The sequence below is a fragment of the Salvia hispanica genome, chromosome 6 (assembly GCF_023119035.1).
Source record: "Salvia hispanica cultivar TCC Black 2014 chromosome 6, UniMelb_Shisp_WGS_1.0, whole genome shotgun sequence".
Taxonomy (NCBI): domain Eukaryota; kingdom Viridiplantae; phylum Streptophyta; class Magnoliopsida; order Lamiales; family Lamiaceae; genus Salvia; species Salvia hispanica.
In genome coordinates, this window is record NC_062970.1 from 955,623 (window position 1) to 975,092 (window position 19,470).

The 19,470-nt window shown below is 35.5% G+C and overlaps 2 protein-coding genes across 2 annotated transcripts; both read right to left on the minus strand.

Moving 5' to 3' along the window:
- Nucleotides 1-15,992: 15,992 nt before the first annotated feature.
- On the minus strand, nucleotides 15,993-17,739 carry LOC125193350 (probable disease resistance protein At1g58390). The gene is made up of 3 exons (XM_048091124.1): nucleotides 17,578-17,739; nucleotides 17,326-17,484; nucleotides 15,993-16,433 (listed from the first exon to the last, which is right to left on the minus strand). Exons 1-3 carry the CDS (start codon nucleotides 17,737-17,739, stop codon nucleotides 15,993-15,995), a joined length of 762 nt encoding a protein of 253 aa, XP_047947081.1.
- A 5-nt stretch (nucleotides 17,740-17,744) lies between these two features.
- Nucleotides 17,745-18,185, minus strand: LOC125193354 (disease resistance protein RPP8-like). The gene has a single exon (XM_048091127.1). It carries the CDS (start codon nucleotides 18,183-18,185, stop codon nucleotides 17,745-17,747), a length of 441 nt encoding a protein of 146 aa, XP_047947084.1.
- Nucleotides 18,186-19,470: the final 1,285 nt, after the last annotated feature.

Here is a 19,470-nt window from a genome sequence, read left to right on the forward strand (position 1 = left end):
AGCAAACTTTACATTTAGTTTCTTATTTATTTTCTAAACCTATCCAACTAAGATAATTAGCATCAAACATTTATTCCACACGAGGAACCGTGGCAAGTTTATGATACCGTAGGCTACTTTTTAAGTTCGTGATAATTAGGATAAAAAGTCATGCATTGATTTAGTTGTACCAGGTATGATAGAAAAATGCATGTAAGTTAGTCAATATGGTGTTTGACCTGCCGTGATAAATAACAAACGAAAAGTAAAAGTACCAAATTTAAAGTTCATAAAAATACTCCCTTCGTCCCAATTAAGTTAAGTCATTTCCTTTTTTTTTGTAAAAAAACAAAACATCCAATAGCTCTTACTTTATTTCATCACCTACTTTACTCTCTCTTTATTTTTTTTACTTCATTTTTGTCTCCTATTTTTTAACACAATTTTTTAATCTTTGAGCTCAATATTTTGACTCAACTTAATTGAAACCAAGAGAATACCAAAATTTTGTCAAAATTTTGCCAATTTCAAGGGATTTGAACATTTTGTCGTTTGCATAAAAATAAGTACTCCCTTCGTCCCATAGTAGATATCACAGTTGAGAGACGACACATGATTTTAGGAGATGTTATTTTGTGTATTAAGTGGTGAGAGAAAATATAATTTTATAATTAATGTGAGAAGGAACTTTTTTCAAAAGAGGAAATGTGACATTTTTTATGGGACAAACTAAAAGGAAAGTGTGACATCTACTATGGGACGGAGAGAGCACTACACAACACCCTATGATAAAAAAAATCTAAGTTTAGTGCCATGAAAATAGTATTTCCTCGCCTCCTATGTAGTAAGACGTTTCTTTTTGTACAAGATTTAAAAATATATATATTAGATGAATTAAGTAAATGAATAATAAAATAGGAGAGAAAAAAATTGCAGAGAGATTGATGAAGAAAAAACAAAGTAAGATATAAGAAATGTTTTAATCAAATTATCATATCCACCGACCGAAAAATGAAAGCATTAAGTACATACTCCCTCCGTTCCATAGTAGTTGATTCGTTTCTTTTCAGCACGCGATTTAAGAAAAATCGTATTAAGTGAGTAAGTAAAGTAAGAATAAAGTAGGAAATGAAAAATGTAGAGATATAAAATGAGAATAAAATAAGAGAGGAAAATAAGTGACAAGAAATGTGTGGATTTTCACTAAAAGAGGAAATGTTTGAAACTTCAATCAATTGTCGCTTTATAGTGAAGAGGGTCCATGGGTTACTCCAGGATTTCGATTTTGTGGCCCTAAACTCGAGAAGGGAACTTTGCTTTTGATTTTTTTATCTCATTATGCTTATTCTTATCATAGAGGTATTCATGAGCTCGAGGCCCCTCCGTCGGGGCTCCATAGCTGGATGCTACATGACAGACTACTACTATAGAACATGGGGAGTATTAAATTTAAAATTGATGAATATGGTTACAACGTTTGCAAGAATTATTCGCAAATAATCTTACAAAACAAGCCAAAAGAGGGAAACAGAGCTAGTGACTATCGAATGTGACAAGACATGTCTATAGTTTAGAATCATTTCTCTTCACCAAATGCATCAATTCTAGCCAATCGTTTGCTATGTATTGTATCTGTTTATTACATGTGTTTGTCGTAAATTATCAATTATCATGTGAACTATCTCCGTGGTGTCGGTCCTACTTCGCAATAAAAGGTTTAGGGCATATTGGCGGACGCAGGATTTTTATACTGGGGGTTTCAAACTACTGTAACAATTGTTACATATTTTTGGTGTCAATATAGACAGAAACAATCCCAATACGAACAATATAATACATGCTATATTTTTATGAGGCTAAATAATATTGAAGAATATTTTTTTAAAATAAAAATATAACTTTAAAATTAAATTTACTACTATAGTATAATATCTCTGTTCCTTGCTAATTGGGACACTTTTTTTTGGACATGGAGATTAAGAATAGTGTGTTTAGTGAATGGTGAATAAAATAAGAAAGATGAAAAGAGAATAAAGTAAAAGAGATAGAAACTTTTTAGCATAAATAGAAATGACTTAATTATTTTGAAACTTTTAAAATAGAAAAATGACTCCATTAATATAGAATGAAGAGAGTATATTTTGATGAGGCTTAATAATTAAAGTCCACAAAAAGCACAAATATAAATGTATAACAAATAAAAGAGAAAAAACTACCTCTACGTGAAAATTAAAATACAAAATTGAAAATCTACTAAAAGCAAACATAAAGAAATGAGAAAATTGAAAAACATAACTGAATATCCAAACATAGAGAAATGAGAAAGCTGAAAAACATAACAAAATGGAACTATTTTCGGCGCTGGGAATTGAACCGCAGATCTCTGAGATAAAAGAGCAACTTATTAACCAACTGGGCTATGTCGAATTTTGGTAAATACAGTATAAATATGTAAAATATAGGAACTTTCAAAATTGTTGGGGGTTCCAGTGGACCCCCAAGCCCCTCCGTATGTCCGCCTCTGGGCATATTGGCAATGGGGGCCGATAGCAAGGGCCTGTCCATCGGCCCCCTCATCAGCTCTCGTAGGTCACCGTTGTGGGGGGAGGGCCGATTCCCCCTCCCCAACGCCTCCGCACCTTGACCGATAAATCGCCCCAGCCGATGGCGCATCGACCCTGCGATAGGCCTCCATTGCGGAGGCTTAGTGTTAAATTCTCTAAATTCTGTCCCACATCGACTTGGTGATGATCCAATCTAATCTATATAAGTGTGGATAACCCTCCCCCTTATGAGGCCTTTTAAGGGGTGAGTGGCCCATTTCTAATACTTAGGCCGATGATGGAGCCGATTTTCAATTTTTTTTTATTACTTCTATATATACATCCTTCCTCCATTTCACACATTCATCTCTCATCATTTATGTGTATGTGTATCTCACTCTCAAATGTGTATGTATAGAAATAATACTCTCAAATCAAAATACAAGTAGTGTTTACCATAGGCTTGCTCCAAATCAAACATCTCCTCTACTAAAATGTGAATGTGAATCTAAAATCAGAAAGGACTTTATTAAGGTTGTAATGTGGCTCTTTGGACGGTAGGGAACATTTTGGCTAAAGTGGTTGAAAAGTAAAAGAAGCACAAGTACTCACATATTACAAATCCCAACAAAAGACCATTTCCCATAACAAATCTCAGAAAAGTAAGACTTTGTCGAACTTCTTCCTCCCATCCGGTCCCCACTTATTGAAATTCCCAAGCAAAAACTCCTCTAGACTTCGTCTAGCTTATACCTCCAAATTTTTTTCTTTTTCTCTCTTTTTATATATGTATTTTTTTCTCTAGACTTCGTCTAGCTTATACCTCCAAATTTTTTTTAAGCAACGCCAACCCCCTATATGTGCTTCCAAATTTGTAGATTGACACTTTTGAGAGTGAACTTAACAAATCAATAACATTGGAGAACTTTTAAGGTTAAGAGGGTTAACTAGGGATAGAAATATAACACTTGTGAAGGGAGGAACAAAGAAAGCCTAACGTCATCTCCTAAACTCACATTCACTATGTAGACTTAATATGATCTGAAGCAAGTTCTAGAAACAACATCAAGTAAATGATAAAATCACACTGAAATGAATGTTTGGCTCAAATCTCACTCGGGTAATAGCATGAATCAAGGCAAACAAGCAATTCGTTACTTATGCACCTATTACTCAAACTCTTAAGTCAAAGACCATGATAGCTTAAAAGATGGATGATGTTTTTATCATTAACAACTAGTCTTTACCCCAAGAAACCAAAATTCAAACAAGTTCAAATTCAATTCCAACTCAAAGCATTTAGTCACAAAACAATTAATCAACTAAAACATCAAACTAAAAACCAAAAGCAAAACGAACTACTCAAAATCCACAACAACCTAATCCCCCAAACTTATTCCGAGCAAAGCGAAGAATAAGTTCAGAGAAAAGTTGTGAATTTTGAGGGGTTAAAGAAACAAACAAAAACATAGATAGAAAACCTGGTTGGGTTGCCTCCCAACAAGCGCTTTTGTTTAACGTCGTTAGCTCGACGTCTCCAAGCTTTGTCTACAAGAACCACTCGATCTCGGGAGCGATCGACTCTAATGGTCCTCCGAAAACAATGTGTGTGTACTCCTATTCACAAAGAACACAAACACAAATTAAGCTCGGATTAGAGAACAAAATTAAATAAAATAAAAACAAGTAAATAATGTCTAAACTAGCAAATTCAAAATCTTCAAGATATCAAGCTTAGAACTTAATTAGTCCCCGGCAACGGCGCCAAAAACTTGATGCACTATTTATTAGCACTAAAAATACCTGCAAGTATACAGGGTAGATCTAGTATAGCTAAAGGTCAGTACCGGGATATCGAACACAGGGAATAAGATTGCAACTGTCTATCATATACTAAGCGTCATATACTATCTAGAGACACACATTATTTTTGGTTTTTGGTTTTATAAACTAGACATAAATATAAATAAATAAAATAAAATAAAATAATACAAAACAGACTAAAGAATGTAGAGTTTTAGGATCCAACTAATATAACCTAGTGATGATTAATCTCATAGAACCTTTACCTTTATGTGTCTCCAAGATTATTAGGAAAGTCGCGATTATCAGATAAGCCCCCTCTCGAGTGTACCTATCCAGTAGATTAGACTCTAACTATCAAAGTCTCCTTCTAATAGATTAGATTCTAACTCCTTAAGTTCCTAAGACTCAAGCCCTCACAAAGGGTCCCCTCTCTCGAGTGCAGATAAACCTATGTGTTGTACTCGTTCCTTTTACCACGTAAAACTAGCTATCTCTCGATTAATCTAGTTAAACGGACATAGTTCTAAAGTTGGCTAGACAAAAGAACAATAAAAGCACAAGAACAAGCAAAACAATCACAAGAGCTAGGAAAAAGTTCAATTTAATAAATCAAAACATGTTCATAATAGTCTTCACCAAAAACCATACAAAAGATATTTAACTACTCATAAGGCTAGAAAAAGGGTTTAGGAATGGTAAAAATTATCCTCCAAGAAATATAAAAGATATTATTTTCGAATTCTTCAATTAATAGGAGAGATTTGAGCAATAATTTATTCCTTCCTTGAATTTCCGCCTAATTTCCGTCAGCTTTGACTGCACTGCGCAATGTTCGTAGAATAGTCATAACTTTCTCCACAGAACTCCGATTGAGACGTGCGAGATGTCCACGCGAAGCTCTTTCGAAGAAGAAGAGAATGATATGAATTAAGCACTGATTGGACTTCAAACTCGCTGGTAGAATGGGCTCGAACAGAGGCTGCTGCACCTTGGTCTTTTTGCACCTTTTTCTATCTTTTTCTATCATTTATCAACAAACACATTAAAAATACCAAATGTATAACATATGCAATTTAAGAACATAATTTGCATGATTGACATTTAAAACGAGTCAAATCTAGCCCTTAAAAACATGCAAAATCCGTGTTTGTCAAGGGAGTACAACACAACACCCTATGATAAAAAAAAAATCTAAGTTTAGTGCCATGAAAATAGTATTTCCTCGCCTCCTATGTAGTAAGACGTTTCTTTTTGTACAAGATTTAAAAATATATATATTAGATGAATTAAGTAAATGAATAATAAAATAGGAGAGAAAAAAATTGCAGAGAGATTGATGAAGAAAAAATAAAGTAAGATATAAGAAATGTTTTAATCAAATTATCATATCCAGCGACCGAAAAATGAAAGCATTAAGTACATACTCCCTCCGTTCCATAGTAGTTGATTCGTTTCTTTTCAGCACGCGATTTAAGAAAAATCGTATTAAGTGAGTAAGTAAAGTAAGAATAAAGTAGGAAATGAAAAATGTAGAGATATAAAATGAGAATAAAATAAGAGAGGAAAATAAGTGACAAGAAATGTGTGGATTTTCACTAAAAGAGGAAATGTTTGAAACTTCAATCAATTGTCGCTTTATAGTGAAGAGGGTCCATGGGTTACTCCAGGATTTCGATTTTGTGGCCCTAAACTCGAGAAGGGAACTTTGCTTTTGATTTTTTTATCTCATTATGCTTATTCTTATCATAGAGGTATTCATGAGCTCGAGGCCCCTCCGTCGGGGCTCCATAGCTGGATGCTACATGACAGACTATGTGTTGCTTATTTTTGTTGATTTTGCCTTTGTTTTCTGGCTTTGCTCGCTTTTTTTTGGAAGTTTTTTTTTCCAAAAAAAGAGGAAATGACTATACTATTATGGAATGTACCAAAATGACTCCACTACTATAGAACATGGGGAGTATTAAATTTAAAATTGATGAATATGGTTACAACGTTTGCAAGAATTATTCGCAAATAATCTTACAAAACAAGCCAAAAGAGGGAAACAGAGCTAGTGACTATCGAATGTGACAAGACATGTCTATAGTTTAGAATCATTTCTCTTCACCAAATGCATCAATTCTAGCCAATCGTTTGCTATGTATTGTATCTGTTTATTACATGTGTTTGTCGTAAATTATCAATTATCATGTGAACTATCTCCGTGGTGTCGGTCCTACTTCGCAATAAAAGGTTTAGGGCATATTCGGGGCCGATAGCAAGGGCCTGTCCATCGGCCCCCTCATCAGCTCTCGTAGGTCACCGTTGTGGGGGGAGGGCCGATTCCCCCTCCCCAACGCCTCCGCACCTTGACCGATAAATCGCCCCAGCCGATGGCGCATCGACCCTGCGATAGGCCTCCATTGCGGAGGCTTAGTGTTAAATTCTCTAAATTCTGTCCCACATCGACTTGGTGATGATCCAATCTAATCTATATAAGTGTTGATGCGCATCGGCCCTGCGATGGGCCTCCATTGCGGAGGCTCAGACCGATGACAGAGCCGATTTTCATTTTTTTATTTTTTATTTTATTACTTCTATATATACATCCTTCCTCTATTTCACACATTCACTCTCATCATTTTACTTCTATTCATCCCTTTCATTTCACACATTCATCTCTCTAGCAAAGTGAATCCTAATGATGGCAATAATTCAGGCGAAAATCAGTTTACTGGCCAAGGAGGTGGGTTTTCGAACCTACTCCTTTTTTTATTATCTTGTCTTAGAAAAATGAAATATATAAAAATAAAAATGATGATGTGGAAATGAGATAGGCTCTGGGATGGGCTCTCATTGCAGGGAAATAGACTCTGGGATGAGTCTGCTATTTGGTAGAAAAAAATGGAGATAGACTCCGGAGATAGGCCTCTATTGCTAATGCCCTTAGATCCAAAATAGAATTTTAATTTAAATCATGTAACCAATGTTTGTGATACGAGAGGTAGACTCCAATGATTGTAACAAACCATGATGTTTAATCCACTGAGAGCATCTCTAAGGGGTGAGGTAAACTAATATAATTACCATATTTACCTTTTTTCATAAAAATCATTTTCCAAGGAGAGAGGTATTTGAGAAGGTATTATACATTTTTCCATTTTGAAGAGATATCTTTACCTCCCAATCCATGGAGAGGTAAAATCTCATAACTACCATATTTGCCCTTATTTTCATGAAAAACCCTTTCTCCAAGGGGAAAGGTATTTGAGAAGTTATTACACTTTATATTTTTTAATACATTTTATACTATTATTTTATTTTTAAAAAATAATTTACCTTTCTTTTTACCTTTTCCCTTTAGAATATGTTACTTTTTAGAAGGGTATATTTCACTTTATAGAAGGTAAATGTATGATATACCTTTTCTATATACCTTCTTCCCTTGGAGATGCTCTAAGAGGTACTCACTCCGTCCCATGTTACTTGCAATCTTCCATTTCGGCTCGTTTTAAACTACTTACACTATTTATAGTTTAAGTTAGAATTAATGTATTTAATTAATATGTTAAATTAAGTTAAGAGGTCTTTTTATAAAGTGATATTTCATTATACTTAAAATTCTAATTTAATTACACTAAAAAACTAATCCTAAATTTATGCGAGTAATATGGGACGAATGGGGTAGTAAACTTCAATTATGTTACCTAAAGTATCCACACAATCACTCCATTATACATTTATAATAAGAGTTATTGGTAGAAAATACCATAAAGGTATACTCACACCGGCCCCATCCTATAAAAAAAAAGTGACTTTGATAATGACAGGGATTTTAATTTAAAATAGAAAAAAAATAAAAAATTCAAGATTTGTTAGTGAAAAATAAAACTCACATTTTCACAAAGTAAAATTTGTCAACAACTAAAGTGAACTAATTTTGGAGGACAAACTGAAATACATCATATTTCTTGTGCAGGTTAGTGGATAGAAATTCTTAAGAATGCATACCCTCATTTCAGAATAGTTTTCCATCTAAAATTGCTGAGCTTAGTGATTTTAGTTTGAATATTTTGAGAAACAATGATAGGAGTAATATGCATGTCAACTGCTAGTAGCGTTTTTTTATTTTTTTATATATCTATTATGAATAATATATGATAATCTAATTGAGGCATATTTACACAATTAAATGTGCGTAGACGCACCTATCAACTACAATCCTCGTGGAATTATACATTCCTGTTTATTTCAAATCTTAGTTGGAACATGCATAAATATCAATGAAATTATCTTGTAAGTACAAAATCAATAGAAATCATATCATGTCCACGAAAAAATATATATAGAAATGACCCACATGCACTCTTTATATATAATTATCTAGACCCTATGCGGTTCGACTCTATTAATACAAATCCGGGAAAGAACCGACAAAGAAAACTTGGACGAAGCTTATAACTATAGTTCGACTCAATTGAAATTTAATAAAATAATCCGAAACAAGGATAAAGTATAAACACGAAAATTACACATGATCTTGACGTTCACGTGGTAGGACAAGTTGCGTTGTGTTGCAGCCACAGCTTGAATCTCCCCTTTCAGTGGCTGAATATGGAGTACATAAACAAAATACAAAGTCTCATTATTAATTGAGCAAAATATAGCACAAGTAAGCTAGTTACATTTATCTAATTGTTAGCTTATTGATTCTTGATTGATCTGCTAATTATGAAGAATCCCCTGTTTTCATCTTCTTTATTCTAACATATAGTAGCAGTTAGTTAGTTAGTTATATGCTAGAAAATACAGAAGAGAAACAACCTCAACTCCCTATATGTATATAATCCATGTTACCAAATGCATTACCTTTGCATACCATGCACATCAATCTTGAGAACTATCCCTATCCCAGGGAGATCTGAAATAGAAATAGCACAAGTAAGGTATATAGAAGTTAGTTACTATATACTAAAATTCAAAACATAAATAATTAACCTCCCTATATATATAATATGTGCTTGCAAATTGATTACCTCTCAATCTTGACAAATGGGAAATAAGCTTGTTCTCTTACTTTCTCAGTGAATTCTATTGGCATTTGCCCGATATCTCTATGAATATTCCCTCTATCCTATTATTTAGTTAGTTATTGATTTAGCATATCTTTCCTTTATTTTCCTATATATCTTTTAGGATCTTTATTTTCTTGCTCATTAAGTTAGTCTAGTCTTATAAATAGGAGTATTTGTATCCTTCTCATTCATTGAAGAAATACAATTACCTTTATCTTATTTTTACGCTTTATTTCAATTCGGTATTGATCTTGGTTTGATCGACGGGCAAAGCTCCCGCGACTACCTCGTCTACCTTTTATCCTCCGACGATCGCCTCCGCGACGCCGGAATCTTGTTAAGAGAAATCATCTCTTAACCTTTCTCAGTGGGTGATAATTCTATGGTCGAGCTCTTTCCTCATGTCATTCCGGTCACTGCTTTCTTCTCCGGCTACAGATAATCCCACCGTCGCTGGTCCCCTTCTCAGTGACCACTTCAGGGACAGTCTCTCCCCCTGTGACGGCTTCCACTTTAGAAGCTGACACGATCTGGGAAACTTCTCCGGTCATTTTGTCGGTCTTCCATCTATCCTTTTGCGTCACATTCTTGACGCTCAGCGTGTGGGCTGCGCTTTAGCAGCATCATCATCCTCTCACCGGCGGTCATCTTTGGCCTACTCGGCCAATATAGGTTTGGAAAGGAACTGTTCGGTCGATTCTTCCGCTTCCTCGGCCGGACAAACCAGAGACTCCTCTATTTTCGGTTAAGCCCGGTCGAACAATTTGTGGACAACTATTCTTAGCGGCGACTTCTCTAGCCTCCTCAGCCTTCTTGGCTTGCTCAGCGTCTCCGAGGGTGAGGTTTCACCCACAGAAGCTCCTTCATCAAGGAAGGGCATCTCTCCGGCCAACTCTTGGTCATTCCTCCTCGGTGACTGCTTCCTTTCCTAAATCTGCCCTATCGCCAGCCCTTAGGTCTGCAGCTTTCTCGACTACATATGCTCGATCACTGAATCGCCCTTCTCGGCGGCCCATATTCTACGGGCTGCTTTCGCTGCCTCTCTTCACAGCATTCTTCCAGGCACGATGAATCGTTTGGCAGTGTTTGTCGTCTCCCCCTCGCCGGACGATTCATCGAATTCTCTTCTTCCATTTTTTGTGTTTGTAAGATTGTGAAAGATGGCTTGGTTGGGCTGCTACTCTGCGGCCTTTTTGACAGCATCGGTTCTTTCCTCTGCTATGGCTGTCCGACGACTTCACTTTCGGATTTTTCTTGCCTTTATCTCTAGATCTCTTTTGCTCGCTGCCATCTCCTGATCGGCGCTCCCACCGACGTCCAATCGACTCTTTCTTGCTAGTTCTCGTATGGCTCCTCCGCAGCTTTGACAATAGAGACCATCATCACGTTGCTACTGTCGGGGTCGCCGTTGCTAGTTCTTTCTGGGTGGAGGTTTAGGATCCGTCCCTCTGCGCTGTCGTCTATCCCTGCTATTGTTCGCCGTCAGTCAGAGCTGAGCTGCCGCTACTGGAGTCACTGGTCGTCCGGCTGCCCGGACCTCGCCGAGGAACACCTGTTGCTGTTGTCCAGATCGTTCGGCAGCTGCTGTCTGGATACTCTTCGTCTTGGCATCCCATTTCTCCAAACTCTGATAGGAACTTGAATGTTTTACCTTCTTGATTTCTTTCACAAAACACGAAAGGAAGAACTTTTTAGTGCAACCTTTTTTTGTGATTTTCGTCTCTGACTGAAAGGAAGATTTTATTTTTATTTATTTATTTTTATTTTTTGGTTTTGATTTTGAACAAAACTAACATCTCATTTATAGACTAGAGAATTAAAGACATCTAGGAATAATACAATTGGAACTATATTAACTAGCTTAAAAACACAATGTTAACTTGCGCCTTGCTGTTCTTCTTCTATAAGTTTTTCTTCACCTTGCCTTTTCTTTTATATTCATCTTTCTCTTATGATTTAGAGTCTTGGGCTTGAATTCAATAAATAAAACTGAAGTGATTATAGTGTGAATAAAAATAGATAAATCTTGCTTAAAATTTCAGAATAGAATTGGTTATGCATACAACAGGATCTATTTTCTTACTTTTTATTTTATATTTTGCAATAGCATCAAAGATATTAGTTTGACTTAACACATGTATTAAAAAATAAGTTGATATGAGTAGAAAAAATTAACTCATAAATTCAAATCTAATCAAAAATTTTGAATCCAAAATTAAAAAATTCTTGCACCTAAATTCAAACTACATAGTCATTCAAAATATCTGAAAAGTTGAGGGACAAATAAAAAAGAATAGTGATAAATTAATATAAATTGTATTGGCATCGTAATAGTAACGAAAGCTACAAAAATTAGTGTGAGCATTATCTTTCCACGAACTTTTAGTGTTTTGATCCCTAAAGATTATATTTTTTTTTGAACAGCCCTTTGAGTCTACTCCTACATTTAAATGGATAGCATTAATTCGCCGCCATGAATTAACAATTAGTAAGCTGGGGCAGATGAATTATCTCTCAAACAATCAGCTTTCCGGTCCGGGCCGTTACCGTTTTCCCTATCCAATTTCTCATCCCTCCAAATCCTATTGCTCGGCGGCAACAACTTCTCCGGGAGAAATCCCACATGAAATAGGAGAATGTCTACATCTCAACTACCTGGACTTGAGCAAGAACAACCTCGCCGGCCCAATCCCGCCGGAGATATCCTACATCCGAATCCTCAACTACCTAAATGTATCACGGAACCATCTGACAGAAGCCATACCCTTAATTATTAATTAATTTAATGCATTACAGAATTATCCTTCTCTGATCATTTAGTAGTAGTATACTAGTATTAAGTTTATCGTAATCAACATTACGAGATACTGCATTTTCAATCTTGAATGTGATGTGGCCAAGTTAGGAGCCACTCACATATTCTCTCTTCGTCCACAAAAATAAAGACAATTACAATTTTTGGCCATCTACAAAAATAAGACAATCATTTAGAAGATTCATTAATAAGGGGCATGCCGTCGCTCCGGAAAGCCGCGATGGCGCGGCGATCTATATGGAAGAAGGGGGGCGCCTTGGTTTAGCCGTATGAGGTCATAGAAGGCTTATCGGCGAAAGCAAACGCCTAGGACGTATGCTGGGAGCTGCATGGGCGATAGGGCGCTGGCCGACCATCAGGCGTGGCGACTTCGAAAGTTACGGGGCATGCCTTCTTCGAATTTTTCTTTTTTAGAAATTTTTTTCTTTTTCTAGAATGAGGAAGAGAGAAGAAGAAGAAGAAGAAGAAGAAGAAGAAGAAGAAGAAGAAGAAGAATGAGGTAGAAGATGAAAAATAGGGTTTTGAATGGGTTAATTTTAGGCTTTTTAAATGAGGGAGAATATAGGTTAATTTTGGGCTTTTTTTTAATGGGTTTTGATTACTTTGGGCAAATGAGTCTAATCAAAATGATTTGGTTTTTTGGCCATTATAGTTTTAATTTTTTTATTAAATTATATATATATTTTAATTATTTTTGGCCAATAATTTTAATATTCATTGAAAAAAATAAGAAAAAAAAATAAAATAAAGTGAAATGTAGCCAAATAGGATGGTTAAGTGGAAACTTTTTTTTTTTTTAGGTTGTTGACAAATCGGAAGTGGTAAGGATAAAAAGTGGCACAATAGGGGAAGATGTCCTCCTAACATGTGTGGATGCTCTTATGGAAATATTCTCTCTTACTTTTTCTCTTTCTCTCTTACTTTTCTTCTCCTTCTCCTCCTGCAAAACCAATAGACACAATTTCAACTACTTTTCCTCCTTCTCTCTTACTTTTTTTCCCTTCTCTCTTACTTTACTAATTCTATATTAAAACCCGTGCCACATACACACTTTGCTCTATTTTTTTCTTGGACGGAGGGAGTAGTTTTTAGCGATGATATACATTTTTAACGTGGTACGTAATTTACTTCTCCTTTCTTAATACATGCCGAGAATTCCTTTCAAAATTATCAACACAATTTTCTACTCCTACAGCAAAACATATGCCACCGACAGCATCAAGCGAGAAATATATGTAAAAACTACATATTTCGTTGTTCAAACAAAATAAATCCTAACATCAAATTGTGAGTATTTAACGTAAGAAATAATTAAAGTTGTACAAGAAGAAAACGAATTGATAGAATATCATGAGGATAGCCAACAGAGGTTGGTGTGGATGGAGAATGTAGAGGACAATAGATAAGAAATAGAGGAAGTGGTATTTTGTCTTCTATGCGGTTACAACGACTCACATACACTTTATTATCTAGACCCTATGCGCAATTCGACTCTATTTATACAATCCGGGAAAGAACCGCAAAGAAAACCCCGGACGGAACTTATAACTGTAGTTCGACTCCAATTGCAATCTCATTAAATCATCCGAAACAAGGATAAACTATAAATAAAAACATTGCTTACGTGGTGGGACGAAGTTGCATCATGGGGCTTGAACTTGATGCTGCAACCACGGCTTGAGTCTCACTTTCAGTGGCTGAATATGGAGGATATACATAAAAAAAAAAAAAAAAAGTCTTATTATTAATAATAGCACTAGTAAATTAGTATCTCCTCGTCCCGCCATTTAAAATGACAATTGCTTAGAGACTATTTTGTAGAGTTATTGGTTAAAATGTTTAATTGAAAAGAGAGAAGTGAGTAAGATAAAGTAGAGATAAAAAGAGGATATTTTAAGGAAGAAAAGGGTTAGCTGTCATAGATAGAGAGAAGTTACAAAAAAAGGAAATGTCATCTTAATTGACAAACTAAAAAAAACGGTTATCTTAAGCAGAGAGAGGAGTAATATAGAAAATACAAAAGAGAACAAGGAAGATCATACAAAAATACTAGTATTCCCTGTTTTAGATTGATCTAATAGCTAAGATATACTCCTCCTTCCCCCAAATTTTACTACAGCTTATTTCGGTCAACCCCAAATTTTGACACTTCACTATTTCATACCCTCCAAATTTTGACCCACTTCATTTTTTACCATTTTTGTAGCGGATCTTATATTCCACTAACTCATTCATACTCATATTTTATTATAAAACTAATACTTTAAAAGTAGGACCACATTCCACAAACTTTTTCAACTCACTTTTCATAACATTTCTTAAAACCTACACAAAATAAACCTGATTAAATTTGGGGATTGAGGGAGTAGCAGTTAGTTATCTACTATAAAATACAAAAGAAAAACAACCTCCATATCCTTAATCCTATATAATAATCTATGCATCCAAATTAATTACCTTCAACTACCTTGATGGCGCATAATCTTCTCTTTTACTCCCTACAATTCCTCTTGGCATAAAGACGAATGTCATTCCTTCGGAAGAGTGGGGATTAATCTCAGACCATCTGGAACCTCTCCAAATTATGGCACTTGCTGATCAATAAGTTAGTAAGTTTTGGCATGGCTCCTTTTTTCACTTCCTGGTTTCTTTATATCATGCAGAGTTTTGAGATTGAGCCTCTTGAGTTGTGGGAATGGAATCAGAATGACAAACTAATGTTTTCCGTCACCTCGATTTCTTTGAACAACGAGAGAGTTTGCAACATGGGATACTTGCCAAACTCCATCAAATACATCATCAAGTTAGGATGCCTGGACCTGCTTGTTTAAATATACTAAACTTTCACACATTCCTTCTCTGTAGCATGGAAAACTGCACTACTCATGTTGCATTTTACCATCTTCAAAGTAACCAACGAAGGAGACATCAACCCATCATTTAAAACCACTCTACCTTCCTCCGAACTGAAATCACATTTCTCAAACCACAAGACTAGTGTTGCGTAGTTGGCCTAATGTTGCTCACCACAATTGACATGCTATCCAAGTCACAAACTTTAACACTCATTGTCCGTAGACTGATCAATTTGGGAATATCTGCAATGCAAGCAGGTCTCACTTCTGATCTCATCTAATGTCTCCAACTCGTCTAGCCCATCTAGTCTTAGTTTCTCCCCTCCAATCACTTGTATGCCATTCCATGGGAGAAACAGATGCTTTAGTCTTTTCATCTTCCAAATCAAATTTGGCAATCTAAGGGAAGGCCATGTTGCTACTCGTAAATCTAAGGTCTGCAAGTATGGCAGGCTGCATACAGACTTTGGTAGCTCACTCACATTAGAGTACCGCAAACTCAAGTATCTTAAATGAATTAGTTCACTCACCTTGCTCGGTAACTTTCCCCCTTCAAACCAACAACCTTCTACCACAAATATCCTCAAGCATTTCGACATCTCAAAGTCAATCATATTCTCTTTGACGACAATTTTTGTATCACGAGAATTACCTTTATGGAGAAGCATAAAGGATGTAACATCTTTAAGTTTGTCTAATCCAGATATACTTGATACATAATGGCAGCCATCGCTATTGATGGCTAACCTTCTTATGGAATGGCCAATGGATGGAGGTAGTGCTATCATTCTTTTGTGCGAGTGCTCGGAAGGATTGTTAGCCAGATATCTGAAAGCATCTATGCGCCTCATAAAGTTTTCTTCTTCAGCTTTAAGAGAGCAGAGATCATGCATTAAATCATGAAGCCCACACCGATCAAACTTCTTAAGTGGAGTGTAGGTTACTCAGCTTCATGCAGTTGAACCATACACCTCATACCAAGTTCAGTTAGATATCTTTGGGCAACATCTCTTAGAGTCTCGTTAGGTTCTTTATCTTGGTATGAAATGAAGCCTTCCGCCATCCATAATAAATACAATCTCTCTGTATCAATCTTGTGATCCTCAGGAAAACATGCTAAATAGAGGAAGCATGGTTTCAAGTGATAAGGTAAAGCATCATAGCTCAACTCAAGCACCTGTTTTACTCTTTCCTCTTCTTTAACACCATCTCCATGCCTCAATTTTGATCCGATGTTCTCATTTATCTCTCTCCATTCTGGCAAAGTGTGTTTTGTTTGGCGCAAAATTCCTCCAATAACACAAATTGATAGTGGTAGCCCATCACACTTTGACACAATTTCTCTTCCAATCTTTTTCAAATGATTCCACATATGCGTCAACTGCCACAATATCAAAATAATAAGATGAACGTATTCAATTTATTATTAGAAGGAACAGAAGAAAAAAGATGCTACGGATTCATTTCTAGTCATAGACTCATAGGCATCATTAAAGTTGTGTGGGAAACTAATTTGAATATCCAAATCTAAAATTCATAATTCTTGTACATAAATCCAAATTATACATTGATATTTCATTCGGTACCATGGAATTGAGGGTTTTTGAATTGGAATTGGAGCATCCAATTCCAAATCCGCTATTCGGTAGCATTAAAATATTTGGATTTGGAATTAATTGCAATTCCAAATCTTCCAATTCTATAATTTGAATTCCATATCAAAAGTAGCAAATTTTAATTTCCAAAATCCAAAGTCATAAAATTTCATTATATATCCACAACACACATTTCACACACTTCACACATTAAACACATTTCACACACTACAAACACTACTCATATTTCACACATTTCAAGCATCCTATTTTTGAATTTTTTTTTCAACTTTTAGAAAAAAATTCTCAATTCGAACTCGAATCGAAAACCGATATTTTTCAAAAGTTTAAACCGAATTAAACCAAAAAACTGAAAAACTGAACTAAACTTGAAATTTTAGTTTGTGTGAAGTGTGGGGTAATTACATGTTTCATACAAAATGTTTTGGATCTGTTTCAATTTAGTACAAAAAGTATTAAGTTTACATATTTCATACAAAAAGTTACATTAGTGTTTTAAGTTAATACATTCCGTTAAATATTTTAAACACCGTTAGTTAGTTTATAATTTATCCAACTTATCAACATAATAAAAGAATAAGCTTGTGAGGTTCGGATTGTTGATTAGCAATATTCTCATAACGAGTGGTGAGAATCACATTACAGTTTACAGTTCACCGGAATAGCTCTCCTTATGCTCTCCCAGTGTGCATCTTCCCATATATCATCTATCACAATCACACATTTCATCTTCGACAAGAGACTGTGAATATTTGTCCGCAAACTTTGAACATCCATGTCTTCAATCTTTGCGTTGCTATCAAGTTGACTCAAAATCTTGCGCAAAACTTCGCACACTCACTCTCAAAGCGTTGGGTGAGGCAAACCCATACTCGAGCATAAGATTGGAGGTCTGTGTGGATTGTAAACCTTTCTCGCAAGAGTGGTTTTTCCGAGACCACCCATCCCATACACCTTCACTATTCGCTGCCTTTTGTCATCCTTCATCTTCGAGACCAAAATCTTGACGTCTTCATCCATGCCCACAAAATGAGGGTCAATCACAAGACCATCAGTCAGTCTCCAGGTCATCTAACTCACCCTTCGAATCCGATGAGCTTGCTTCTCCCAACTCTGACTCTTAACTTTTCAGCGAGTACGGCCAGCTCCGACATTATTTCCTGAGCCTCTTTCCCGACCTGGTGGACACTGCAGCACTCACACATGATACAAATGTACCTTTGAAATCTGTCCATGAGGCTCCTCCGCCCTTCTTCCCTTTTGGATTGAACTTCAACGGCATACGTTTCAAGCAGATTCTCAGCTTTGAAAGCAAGATCTTTGAGTTGGTGAATGTAAGTCTTTAGAGTTGGAGAATCATGCCTCTCTCTGTCTGCTTTCATCAGCAAAGCATGTATGCTTTTCAGATCTCGTTTAACTTTCTCAACATCAGCGCCCACACCAAGCAAAAACTTAGTTTCTTCAACCAGCAAATCACGAAGGGTTTCCAGAAACACATTTGCAACAGATTCTGCCATTCTACTTTTTCTCTCTTTTTTTTTTACTGATTACATTTTGTGAAACTATATCAATATGCAGTGATCACATTTTGGGCCAACTTTTTTATTCAAAACAGCTGTCTGTTTCGACGACTAATTATTTTTTTCATATTGAGATTAGGTGTTCATATAGTTGACTTCATAGATACCGGTTAATAGCGTACGGAAGAAATACTGTATATACATAATAAATATACTTCATAGACACCTGCAGTATATATAAATAGTTAAAGTAGCGTTAATGGATAATGAGACTTAGGAATAATAAATTAGGATAACTTTCTATAAATGGAATGCACATATTTTCGTGGGACCGATTGTAAAATGAAAACCTGCACATATTTTTATGGGACGCAGAGATAGTATATAGTACTAAGGGGTGCAATTAAAATGACAACACCTCTTAAAATAACACCATACCACCATTCCTAGCCAATCATTTGTACATGTGGACAAATAATAAGCTGCCATGTGGCAATAAAAAAAATGCTCAAGTGCAAAAATTTCGGCTAAAGCAATATACAATACATCGTATACAACAATTTTTCTTGGCGCCAATATCCAACACGCTATACAACAATTTATAGATTGTTGTGTAACGTTTATAGATTTTTGTGTAGCGTTTATAATATTGCTTTATAGCGTTTATAATATTGTTGGATATGTGGTGTCACGGTGTCACTTTAAGAGGTGTTGTCATTTTAACACAAACCTAGTACTAATCCTTTTCTTTTATCAAATCGTTTATGGTTGATATTACTTACTCCCTCCGTCCCATAATAGATGACACACTTGGAGAATGACACAAGATTTTATGAGATGTTGTTTTGTGTGTTGAGTGAAGAGAGAAAATAGTATATTTATATTAATGTGTAAGAGAAATTTTTTCTAAAAAAGAAATGTACTATCTTTTGTGAGACAAACTAAAAAGAAAAGTGTGACATCTATTATAGGACGGAGGGATTATATTTTAGACATACATTTAGACAATACAACAGTAACAAAACCAAGTATAAGTGAAAAAAATGGATGAGGATTATTTATTTGTTCTCATATTATTAATCAAGTGTGATTTCATCTCTTGAAGAGGTAGTATTAGATAGTGGTTGATTGCTTTGATTTAAAATGAGAGGATAGTTGTATCTGTGATTATTTTTATGTACTGGCCACGCCTTGAAAGAAATGTTGTCGTTATTTTACTAATTAAGATTAGGTTCAGGAATTCACAGAGTTGACTTCATATTTAATTCACTTTGCACAGTTT

Bases quoted from the DNA above. Each gene is read 5' to 3' on its own strand.
- LOC125193350 (XM_048091124.1), bottom strand. From the start codon at position 17,739: ATGACCTGGAGACTGACTGATGGTCTTGTGATTGACCCTCATTTTGTG. The intron at 17,485-17,577 runs GTTTACAATCCA...GTTTTGCGCAAG, and splicing joins AAACCACTCTTGCGAGAAAG to ATTTTGAGTCAACTTGATAG. The intron at 16,434-17,325 runs GTGAACTGTAAA...ATATTGTGGCAG, and splicing joins GCATAAGGAGAGCTATTCCG to TTGACGCATATGTGGAATCA.
- LOC125193354 (XM_048091127.1), bottom strand. From the start codon at position 18,185: ATGGCAGAATCTGTTGCAAATGTGTTTCTGGAAACCCTTCGTGATTTG.